The sequence below is a fragment of the Lampetra planeri genome, chromosome 5, assembly GCF_965212315.1.
Source record: "Lampetra planeri chromosome 5, kcLamPlan1.2.h2, whole genome shotgun sequence".
Taxonomy (NCBI): Eukaryota; Metazoa; Chordata; class Hyperoartia; order Petromyzontiformes; family Petromyzontidae; genus Lampetra; species Lampetra planeri.
The window spans coordinates 16,409,836-16,421,406 of NC_136111.1; the positions used below are offsets into that span (position 1 = coordinate 16,409,836).

The 11,571-nt window shown below is 49.1% G+C and overlaps 2 protein-coding genes across 6 annotated transcripts; one reads left to right on the forward strand and one right to left on the reverse strand.

Moving 5' to 3' along the window:
* The first annotated feature begins 3,011 nt into the window (after nucleotides 1-3,011).
* Nucleotides 3,012-7,373, forward strand: LOC144719022 (steroid receptor RNA activator 1-like). 2 transcript variants are annotated; one of them, XM_078594742.1, is made up of 5 exons: nucleotides 3,012-3,154; nucleotides 4,019-4,132; nucleotides 5,213-5,284; nucleotides 5,826-5,934; nucleotides 6,475-7,373. In XM_078594742.1, the coding sequence occupies exons 1-4, from the start codon at nucleotides 3,067-3,069 to the stop codon at nucleotides 5,837-5,839; spliced, it is 288 nt and encodes a 95-aa protein (XP_078450868.1). In that variant the 5' UTR covers nucleotides 3,012-3,066; the 3' UTR covers nucleotides 5,840-5,934; nucleotides 6,475-7,373. The 2 variants fall into 2 exon arrangements, with proteins under 2 accessions (XP_078450868.1, XP_078450867.1); XM_078594741.1 differs by having other exon boundaries at nucleotides 3,013-3,154; nucleotides 5,037-5,284.
* Nucleotides 7,374-7,806: 433 nt separating this feature from the next.
* On the reverse strand, nucleotides 7,807-10,683 carry PSMG3 (proteasome assembly chaperone 3). 4 transcript variants are annotated; one of them, XM_078594747.1, is made up of 3 exons: nucleotides 10,599-10,683; nucleotides 9,101-9,368; nucleotides 7,807-8,969 (listed from the first exon to the last, which is right to left on the reverse strand). In XM_078594747.1, the coding sequence occupies exons 2-3, from the start codon at nucleotides 9,350-9,352 to the stop codon at nucleotides 8,814-8,816; spliced, it is 408 nt and encodes a 135-aa protein (XP_078450873.1). In that variant the 5' UTR covers nucleotides 9,353-9,368; nucleotides 10,599-10,683; the 3' UTR covers nucleotides 7,807-8,813. The 4 variants fall into 4 exon arrangements, with proteins under 4 accessions (XP_078450873.1, XP_078450874.1, XP_078450875.1 ...); XM_078594748.1 differs by lacking the exon at nucleotides 10,599-10,683 and adding an exon at nucleotides 10,307-10,429; XM_078594749.1 differs by lacking the exon at nucleotides 10,599-10,683 and adding an exon at nucleotides 10,215-10,230.
* Between the last annotated feature and the right edge of the window lie 888 nt (nucleotides 10,684-11,571).

Here is an 11,571-nt window from a genome sequence, read left to right on the forward strand (position 1 = left end):
GCTGCATCACATGGTAACCCCCCCCCCCGACACTGAAAAGGCAAATGTTAACAAAAAATAAGTTCCATCAGAGGCGACGAATAATGTCAAAGCGACTGAGATTCCAATTGTGTCTACATCACAACTGTTTATTTTAATTCGTTCACTATTCAGAATAGAAATTTATACTGGAGGAATCCGATGAGCTATAAAGATTTTTTTCACTTGGCCAGTCGGGGTGGGTCTCAACGTTAAAACAACAAAATGCAAAAACACGATAGGAGTGCAAAGTATAAGAAAGGTAAATAATATTCTTGGTTCTTTTGGTAAAGTCACGTAGAAGGGAAATAATTAAATAAGAACCGAGAATATGAACCCCTGCAGTCACGAAAACTTTAAATCGAAAGGTAAAGAAATCACTTTCAATAAATATGGAAATAAAACGACAATTTTTTCTTACCAGGTAAATAAAGCCCACTGAGCTATCGGCTTAATTTTCAGAAGCGATCTGGCCACATATGATAGCTCAACAAAGTGGCTCACCACGTTCGAACTCATAGCAGCTAAATAATCTCAAACATTACAGTGGATGCGGCAACACCAAAACCTCAGAGCCTGCTGCCCAGTATCCAAACTGGGAATTAGGTAAACCGCCCTCTTCCTCCGCCAAAAGCAGTGACAACGGGGCATTGGGTCACGTCACCTTTGTTAGCATGAAAACCGCGTCAAACTATAGCTCGAATGGCCCCGGAGATCTGACGTAACATCAAATTGTCCATCCAATCTGAACATTCAAAAAACTTTTTTAAATCTGACAATCGGCCATCGTGCGTCGTACCCTAGTGATTGAGCCTTGTTTTGCTAAGCTGACACCACCATCATTCTGCGGATCCAGAATTGTGACTCAGCAGACTTCAAGAGCCATCACCAAATCTGATGGACGTCATCCTCGAACCGCGAGGGACCTGTCTACGACGACGCATAGTGCCTATGGGTCTGTCGTCTTATTCACCCTCCCACCATAATCACACCCAGATGGACTGACCAAAGGACAGCGGTCGTGTGCTCTGGCGAACGTAGAGACAACAATGTTGTTTCGCTTTGTCTTAGTGGAGGGGTGGGTGGGGAGTTGTTTAATGGGCCCCCTCACCACCACCCCCGCCTCCATCCACCACAACCTGACAACGGGGGAGGGCAGGAATACATGTTCTGGAAGTTGGAGCTCAGTCTCTGACAGCTATATCTGAAATTAAATCCTCGTCCAGGAGTCGGCAACCAAAACAACGAGACGTTTTTTTCGAATTCGTAAAAATTTAAATATAAAGCGCCGCAATGCATGTGAATACGAGACGGTCCTCCGTGAGCGGGGAGGTGGACGTCGGCCCCCACAACACTGAATATCAGGTGAGGAAGTTAACATCTCGCCACCATGACTGAAACAAGCGACGACTTCTGTTCGCTCAACAATCAGCCTTAAGTTTCAAACAACGCACACAAAATTTTTAAAAGCAAAACCTTGGTTGCATTATGCGAAAAAAACCCATCATCTGCACTTCCTCAAGAAGTGCATCGTGAACCTCTTGTAAAGTCTCCATCAAGCAGTGATGCTCGATGACTGTGCTCTTGTGTCCTGATCAGAATCAGAATATACTGGAGAAATCCGATGAGCTATAAAGCATTTTTAACATATGTCCAGTAAGGGAAGATCAAAACGTTACAACAACAAACAATACAAAAACACGACATCAGTGCAAAGTATAGGCAAGGTAAAAAAACACTTTAAACAATATTCAAATATTGTAAAACTATATATTTTTTTATCTTTCCAGGTAAAGTCCATTGAGCTATTCTTATTGCTGAGGATAATATCGGTGCAAAGTTGCCTATCACCGTATCCGGTTGTTGCGTCATTCCTAAAAGTAGGCCATTGTGTGCCGGCGTCAGGGTCCAAATAATCCAAATTCGAAAATTACACCGCAAATTACACAATTGGGACAGCAATCATCGCCCCCCTACTGGTACGCTAATGCACGATCGCAGGCCCCGTGCTGAGCCACCGTGCGCCCACAGGTGCCACTAGGGGGCGCCCTTTCTAGCGTTCGAAAATGTCATGTAAAAGCGAAACTATCAACAATTTTTTTTATTTTACCAGGTAAGGCCCACTGAGCTATAGCTCTTTTTTCAGAAGCGACGTGGCCACAAATGACAGCTCAACGAAGTGGCTTATAATGTGGAAATGTACAGCAGCCAAATACTGTGAACGCACATTGATTCTAAACGTGTATGGAAAAACTGGAAGACCTGGAGAAAAATCCACGCGACCATGGGGAGAGAGAGAGGGACACGCAGACTCCAAATAGACAGGCGTTAGGGTGGGATTCGAACCGGCGATTTTTTTGTATACCAGGCGAGGGAGTTAACATCTCGCCACCACGGCGTGAAGATACGCCTCGGTGTATAGGGCACTATATAGGATGGCGTAATAGTACACATAGCGTTTCGGTATTATATCTAGTTTTACACTGGCATTAAAAAATCTTAATAGTTTATTCTTAAGGTTAATATTTGTTTCTCATCATTATTCATAGATATTTTTCTTCATTTTCAGATGACATGCAACAATGGAAAGAACATTTACTGAGTTGGGACGAAACAATTGATACATGTTCAAAGATTACACCTGTTAAAAGAAACCCGTCCTGAATTAATTTAAAAAGAAAATGTATAAATGCATTTATGTCAATGGAAGTCAGCTTCAACATTTGTTAAAATAAATAAAATAACCCGATGTGATTTATTAAAATAAATACACTAACCCCGTGTGTCCTGACATTTGGGCCACCGTGTATACAACATACACAATTGTCATTATTGGCATTATGAACGATATTCACGATAGGGCAGTACGGTACTTTGATCAAAGTGCGATACGATGATCGTGGAGCTTACAATATCAATATCGTCACGATAATATCGTAAAATATCGTCACGATAATATCGTGCAATTCGATAACACGTCGGAGTAGGGGGGGTTGTGCACGTGACGCGTGACGTCACTCCGGCCACGTACCCGAGGTGACGTCGGCGATGTCGGCGTCAACTTTCGAACCGGCGCAAACAGTCGAGGCGGCCGCGGGAGGCAGCGAGACGATGTCGGAGCATTTCGTGAAGCCGGGTGAGGGAACTTCGCAGGGCGGGTTGGTTTCTTGAGCAGCGCGAAGTTCACCGGTGCGGCAGTCGGTAGCGGTGCCGAGAAAAGCCGGCTTTTCGGGCCTAGCTTGATGTCGAAGCCTAGCGTTTAGCCTGATGCCCCTGCCGGGCAGGGCGTCGGCGCCTCGGCCGGAACCCGCAGTACCGACGCGGTGATGTGGCCGATGTGTTCACTAACAGCGGGCACACTCCGCAGAGCTGCGTGGAAGTTCAGTGACACGGAGTTCCGTGTGTTAACGACGCCTCCATAAACACAAGGGGGACTCGTTTGAGTCGAGTGGTACCGGCCCTGCATTGCGCTTGCTGACAACATGCTACATAGCCGATGATACTCCGATGTTGTGTTATGTGCACGTATGAATGTGCTTGCTGTCTTAATGTACGTGTTTCCGCGACTGTTCGTGTCCACGTCTCTGTGTACCCGTGTGCAGGAGCGGTAGTGTCACGGTTTATCCCGCTACGCTACGAACCCGGCGACTCGCGTTTGAATCCCGCTCACGGCTAACACCAGTGTCGATTATCTGAACCGGACCCGGGCACCCCCGAGGTCGACTTTGACCTCAAATAAGTACCTGGTGCCGTGTGTAAACACATCAGCACTGGGGAAGCAAGGGTATTAGGGCTTGGTGCATGCCACCCACCCCGTGTGGGTGTGCCGTGCCGGTCATCATAGGTGCTCGCAAACAGTACTTGCCCCAACAGCCTAAGGCAATATGGGGGATCTTTATATTATTGTACCCGTGTTCCTCACCCTTCCATGTAACCCCCAAACCACCCTCACATGACACACTGCGTTCCTGCCCCCTGCCCATGTGTGTCCCCAATACAGGGAACCTGGATCGTGGCTGGAACGACCCCCCAGTATTCTCATTCTGCACCCAGAATGCGACGCGGCGAGGGGGAACCCCCCTCACCAAGCGCGTTCCTCCCCCTCAGCTCACAGGTGCTCATCTCATAACATCGATAACCTACACACAACGGTACAGGTATCGCTCGATTCACGAAAAGCGATGCGTTCTCCAAAAAAGCAGGCGTAAAACGAAATTTCGTAAATGGGAATAGCTTTTTTTCCTATTAATTTAATACAGAACATAAGGGATGTGATTCGGACAGTCATTCCAACTCTATCCCTAACCTAAACGACATACACCTATTACACTTTTCACAATACAAATATAATAAAGAACAAATATAAAAACTATTGAATATTTATTAATTTCAAACAAAATTAAACTTTTTCAGAAAACGCACCAAAATATCTGCATGTTGGAATGACTCATGGCGCGTGCCGTGTGGTATGAAATTTCTTTAACGCAGAAATTCGATTTCGTAAATCGAGATTGATACCTTTAATGTGTTTACAAGGCTAAAAATCTTTAGTCTGCGACATGTTATATTATGGGCACAATATAAATAAAAGTTGAGACAATGATAATTAGCGTTGTGGAGAGCATACGGTAACACAATAGATAAGCAGACAATAGATATCCATAGAAATGCCTACACACAACAAATGGTTTGTGCAAAAAAATTAATAGAGACGTTGACAAGACGGGGTTAGCGTAATAGAGAAGGGTGGAGGACAAAGATACGTTGGAAATGCCAAGGACTTCATAAAGGAAAAGAGACCGATGGGGAGAAAGGGCAGCAGGAGGATGTTAAAGATATAAACAGGTCAGAAATGGAAGAGAGAAGATATATATCGGGGGTCATAGTGAGCAGATTGATGAAGAGTGAGGACGTGTCGGATATAGTGAGCGGTGCGTGTGGCATAAATGGGTGGGAGAGTGAAACGAGGAGCGAAGTAAAAGGGAGAATCGAGAGTTAACGAGTGCTTTTCATTTCAGGGGGAACCACCTCCACCATTACATCACCCCAGGTGTCTCTGACCCCAGCAAACGCCCCGCCCTCCAGCGTGGCCCCGCCCTCCAGCGTGGCCCCACCCCCCAGCGTGGCCCCACCCCCCAGCGTGACCCCACCTCTTGCACCACCCACCCCTGAGACCTCTGCGTCCGTGACCCAGGAGGAGCCCAGTGTGGAGGTGGTGCTGGAGACGCTCACCTCCCTGCTGACGGGGTGCCGCGGCCACGTTCAGGTGAGCCACCTCTCGGCGGACTCGCCGAGTGATATAGTACCGGATATGCAGCCGATAGTACCGGGTTTGTAATAAAGGTGCTTGCACCCACCACCAACCACCCTCCCCCGTGTGCCTCGCAAAACTTGCAGGATGCTCACAATAAAGGTGCAGCCCTGCAATTACTAATATATACTACGGCAGGCCGAAGAGCCTCCACTAGCGGGAGCTCTAGAAACCTCCTCCCGAAGGTATTTTGGCCTATCCTTTGACGCTGGCCAGGCATCTTCGAACAGGGCAACAAGACTAACCTTAACAGAGCTACGTGTTGTTAGTCAGCTATTTGATGCTTGTGCATTGGTGCTACCAGTGTATTATGCCCGTCTTTTTAGAATAAGCTCATAGGTAGCACTTTCCTGAATAGTATTCTCATAAATGTCATATACAGGCAAACCTCTTCTAGCGCTGTCTCCGATAGCGCTGTTTTGTATCGTGCTGCGTTTACCAAGAACGCATTGCTATAGGAGGTCTGCCTATACATGTTGGTGTGTTGTACTTGCAGGGCCGCATATGTGATGACATCGGTCGCAAGCTGGAATTGCTGCGAGAGGCCTGGAATTCTGGGAAACTGAGTGACTTGGTCAAGAGACGGCTTGGAATGCTAGCAAACGGTAACGCCAACACCATAGCCATCAACACCACTATAGCCATCGACATTAACCTCAAAATGACCATCCTTAACCTTCATGGTTGTGATCATGTCTATGATATGCTTGTGCTTTTCTAGGTCGCTGTGTTCTTGTGTGTTCTTACTTGTTCCCATGAGTCATTTGTGTGCCTCTGCCTATTCCCATTGGGGCACCGCATTGGCGAGATGTTAACTGCCTCGCCTGGTATATAGGTCCTGGGTTCAATCCCAACCCTGACGCCTCTATATTTCAAGTTTGTGTGTCTCTTCCCGTGGTGGTGTGGATTTTTCTCCAGGTCCTCCGGTTTTTCCCTCCACATTTAAAAACATGTGTTTATAGTATTTGGCTGCTATACATTTCCACATGATAAGCCACTTAGTTGAACTATCATTTGTGGCCAGGTGGCTTAGAAAAAGAACTATATAGCTCAGCGGGCCTTACCTTGTAAAATACAAAGTTACAGTTAGTCATATTTTCCCGCTCCTTTACGTTTGTCTCCACTCGTCTCTGTGTTCGTGCCAGATTTGCGGGCGAGCGCATGGACTGAGAGTGAGCGCCGTGTCGTGTCGCTCACGGTCGACCACACGAGTGAAGTGGGGCCCTTCATGGCGGCCGTCAGGAGGCTCCTGTCCGAAGCTCGCTCGCTATCGCTCCAACAGAAGCAGCAGCAGCTACAAGAACCACCAATGGAATCATGTCGTCAACAAGAAACACAACAACCACTGCAAGCACTGCAGCAAACAGAGCAACCACTACCACCATCAGAACAGGATCCCGTAGACCCAGATCCAAAACCAGATCTGCCTTCCGAACAACACCTGGAGCAGCCACAATCTGAATATGAACCACTGCAGGAACAAACCCACTCACAACCAGAACCAGTCGTACAACAGCTAGAACGAGTACAATTAGATCAGTTGCCTTTGGAACAACAACTGGAACAAGCATGTCCTGAACAACCACAACTGGAACAACATCCACAACCGGAAGCTCGTTGTGATTCAGAACCTCTGCCGGAGCCAGAAATGGAAGTTGAGCTGGAAGAAAAGCCAAAACTGGAACCACTTCCGGATATAAATGAATAATTGGAACAACAATTCGGTTGGAACAAAAAACACGAGGACTTAATTTGGATTTGGAACTGAATGTGAAACAGGATCAGCACATGGGAGAGCATCTGGAACTGAGACTAGATCTAGAACCATAGTTGTGACTATGGCTGTGTAAATTCGCTTGGAAGGCACAGAACCAGAACCTCGGAAAGGAACTGATGCATGCCACACTGTGCCGCGCACTTGCACTTACGAAAACCGTCACTTCCATTGTTAAAATTAACAACTGCTTTACTTTGCATTTTTAATCCCACAAAGTGCATTTAATCTAACGCTTGAAGTTATGAATAAAATATTAACCACTCTGAAGTAATTTGTATATGCTTTGTCATGGATTTAATTATCTGTCATTTTATTTAACCCAAGGGGGCTCATTGGGAAGCCTTATTTGCAGCAGAGAAACCTATGATCTTAGTACACGTTAATTATTTTAAACAATGAAATTTTACGAATACAAGTTTAACAATTTTAGAGTATATATATATAGTTTTAACCTATCTACGTGACTTTACCGAAAGACCCAAAGAATATGAATTCCTGCAGTCACGAAAGCTTTAAGTCAAGATTTTAGAGTATATTCGCTTCACCCGTGGTATGGGAGTGTAGGCGAGTCGCTGCTGTAAGGCGAGCGGGGTGCATGCTGCAGCGAGCTCTGGGACTACACCATCTTCCAGCAGCTCACCGAGGCATGATTTGTGAACGTTTCCATCTACCACACGTAACATATTTGTCTTATACATTCTTAATACAAACATTCTTTATTTAAACCGAGGGCTCACCGAGACCAAAAGTCACTTACAAAGTGTAACCTGGCCCACAAAGCATTACAAGTAAACAAACAGTCGAAATGCCTGATATCATTAACCTTTTGTCAATTTGGTGTGAAAACAAAGCTCAGGACTTTGTAATTGCACGTGTGAGACAAGGCGACATGACGCAGGTGTCGAGTTGCGAGTGGGTAGCTACAGCACGGGCGACGTGGAGAAGAGGTTGATATGTGATCCCTTGCACTGCTCCCAGTGTCATCATTAATCTTTAAGCCGGCCATGAACCTGAGAAATTGGTTGCGCAACCGGTTGCTTGCCCTAGAGACACTCCAATTTCAAGCATTGATCTGCTGAGAAATTTGTAGCGACGTATTTCATCACGTGCACACTTACGAACTAGGGTTAATTGCAGTCTTGAAAACGCGGTTTAATTTCCTTGTTGCACGACTACTCGGTCAGATGTGGACAAGGCAGTTTCAGGCGATTAAGTTGCATGATTTTGACAGCGATTTGGTTGCATAACTGATCGCGTGGATGTGGACGCGACTTTACTCAGCATTGCTGCTCTATTACGTCGAGTCGTGCATTTTGCCTCTTGAAATCTCAATTCGCATCGGTGAACATTGTCGCAAGAACATTACGCATGGACTGGCTGGACGGTGAGAGATGGTGAACGTCAACCCCGAGTAATTGTAGTAAGTCAGCCTGTGACACAAGGCCAGAAAGACTCAATCCCCCGTGCAATTTTCACCAATTACAACGCCGCACCCTCCCACACACACCCAACATGATGCTCACTTAGCCCCCGCGTGACAGCGTCTTGAGTCACAACCGCGTGTCTGACTCCACAGCACGGGACTTGCAGTTACGGTAGGATCCAACAGATCTGGGACGAAATTCAACCTCGCGTGAATCCGTGTTTCCCCGAGTTACCCTCGCGGTGCCCATTCTCCAGTTCAACCCTCGCCGATGGAAGTCGTCGTCACCACACCCGGCACGTGTCCACCATGGCGCGGAGAGAGCGCACCAACTCGGGGGTGACGTCGCCGCTCAGGGAGAGCGCCAGCAGCACGGGCCGCCCCCCGGCCTCGCGGCTCACGTGCCCCGCCACGTTCCGCGCACACACGTGGCTCATAGGCTGCGGGGGGGAGTGGGGTGGAGGAACACGGCGCCCAGAGATGGAACGGTGAGCGGCACGGGCTGGAGAGTGGAGGCGCCGCCGCCGCCGCTCTTGAGAACGGCACCGACCGCGGTGCGTGGTTTGCTCACCTCGTCTTTGCCGAGCAGTACACGCGAGTCACAGCTCGGGGGTGGTATCCCTTGTGTCCCCTGCGGTGCCGGCGACTCCGATGATCCCGGAGGCCCGTCCATTGCCGTGAGGCTCACGACGAGGCCCAGACGCGGCCGCTGCGTCACCAGGACGAGGACGCGGTCCGCGAATGCGCAGCAGAGCGCGTCTGTGTGCACGCCGCCCACCACGGCACTCGCCTTGCGGGAGCGGACAGCGGCCTCGGAGGCCATGGAGTGGACCGGAGAACTGCAGGGAGAAAAACACGCCACAAAGACTCGACACCACATGGCGTAAAATAACAAAGAAGGCGGTCACCGCGTCGCGTGCTTTCAAGATGCGCGTCTGCGGCCGTCTGGAACGCTCTTCTGATGTTAGGAAGCCACTGGCGCTATATGCACTTTTAAATCTAGGTTATGAAACTAATTTCTTCATAAACTTCCTTTTGTCTTGACTTAAAGCTTTCGTGACTGCAGGAATTCATATTCTTTGAGTCTTTAGGTAAAGTCACGTAGAACAATAAAAAAACTACGTTTCAATCGCAACACAATCGTCATCAGGAGGGATTTCTTGTGTTGCGATCGAAACGTCGTAGTTTTTTGTGAAATTTTGTTCTACGCGACATTGCCTAAAGACCCAAAGAATATGAACTTACTTTTGTGTTTAGTTTGTTCTTACCTCGCACCCCCATTGGCTCGATTGGCTACGTACGGTGCGAAAGAAGTTCAACATCCGTACAGCAAACATTTCGGTGACTAGGGTCACTTGCAAATGAGACGGGCTATCCTGGTCTCCAGAGGTGTGGACTCGAGTCATGTGACTTGGACTCGAGTCAGACTCGAGTCATGAATTTGATGACTTGCGACTCGACTTGGACTTGCATAACAATGACTTTGTCCCACCTATGAGATGTGGACTCGAGTCATGTGACTTGGACTCGAGTCAGACTCGAGTCATGAATTTGATGACTTGCGACTCGACTTGGACTTGCATAACAATGACTTTGTCCCACCTCTGCTGGTCTCTGTTAAGAGTTCTAAGCTGCTTAAAACAAATACACTTGAAATTAAAACAGAACAGACGCTGCTGGCTTACATCAGCTGATGCTGTTGGGTGACATTTGGTTTGGAAAGGCCGAGAGATCTTTAAAACGCGGGGCGTGAGCGGCCCTCGCAAGCCTGACTCACCTCCATTAAGAGGCACGCGCCAGGGTGGACATTCCACATTACCGTGACGGGGCCACCCACACGATAGAATGACCAATGTATGAGAAAAAGGAGTCATTACTGTACAAGAACAATAACGGCGCGGCAACCATGGAAAGGAACGAGTCCCCCAGAGTGCGATGTAAACCGGGGAGAGGGGAGCGATAAAACCTGTTCAGGTGCAGGTTGCCGGAGGTGGATTATCACACCAGCGGATCGACCACGGCTGACAAAAAGGACGACAGAGCGCATCACACGGTAGCAGTCAAATTACCACGCGGGTGGAGCGGCGGCCGTCAGGAAGTGACGTCACGCGCAGCCGGCGTGATGACGTCGCCGGGTCGCGAGCACGAGCTCCGTCGCCCTGGTGACGCTGCCCCCAGAGGTTCGCGTGCGTTCTCTGCGTGATGACGTAATCACGCCGACGTGATGACATCACCACATACACACACACTTGGGTCTTTCGATAAAGTCACGTCGATAGGTTGCGAGCCCGAGCTCCGTTGCCCTGGTGACGCTATCCAGAGGGTCGCGCGCGCCCTCTGCGTGATGACGTAACCACGTCGCGAGCTCGAGCTCCGTCGTCATGGTGACGCTACTCATAGGGTCGCGCGCGTTCTCTGCGTGATGACGTAACTACGTCGCGAGCTCGAGCTCCGTCGTCATGGTGACACTATCCATAGGGTCGCGCGCGTTCTCTGCGTGATGACGTAGCGACGTCGTGAGCTCGAGCTCCGTCGTCCTGGTGACGCTATCCAGAGGGTCGCGCGCGTTCTCTGCGTGATGACGTAACCACGTCGCGAGCTCGAGCTCCGTCGTCATGGTGACGCTACCCATCGGGTCGCGCGCCCCCTCGGCGTGATGACGTAACCACGTCGCGAGCTCGAGCTCCGTCGTCATGGTGACGCTACCCAGAGGGTCGCGCGCGCCATCGGCGTGATGACGTAACCACGTCGCGAGCTCGAGCTCCGTCGTCATGGTGATGCTACCCATAGGGTCGCGCGCGTTCTCTGCGTGATGACGTAACCACGTCGCGAGCTCGAGCTCCGTCATCATGGTGACGCTACCCATAGGGTCGCGCGCGTTCTCTGCGTGATGACGTAACCACGTCGCGAGCTCGAGCTCCGTCGTCATGGTGACGCTACCCAGAGGGTCGCGTGCGTTCTCTACGTGATGACGTGCCCACGTCGCGAGCTCCGTCGTGACACTATCGACAGGGTCGCGTGCGCGCGCCGTCGACGTGATGA

Excerpts from the sequence above, each read along its gene's own strand:
- PSMG3 (XM_078594746.1), bottom strand. The coding sequence starts at position 9,409 with ATGTGGTGTCGAGTCTTTGTGGCGTGTTTTTCTCCCTGCAGTTCTCCG. Across the intron at positions 8,970-9,100 it reads TACTGCTCGGCAAAGACGAG|CCTATGAGCCACGTGTGTGC; the intron begins GTGAGCAAACCA and ends TCCCCCCCGCAG.
- LOC144719022 (XM_078594741.1), top strand. The coding sequence starts at position 3,067 with ATGTCGGCGTCAACTTTCGAACCGGCGCAAACAGTCGAGGCGGCCGCG. Across the intron at positions 3,155-4,018 it reads GGAGCATTTCGTGAAGCCGG|GGAACCTGGATCGTGGCTGG; the intron begins GTGAGGGAACTT and ends TCCCCAATACAG. Across the intron at positions 4,133-5,036 it reads TCCTCCCCCTCAGCTCACAG|GGGGAACCACCTCCACCATT; the intron begins GTGCTCATCTCA and ends TTTTCATTTCAG.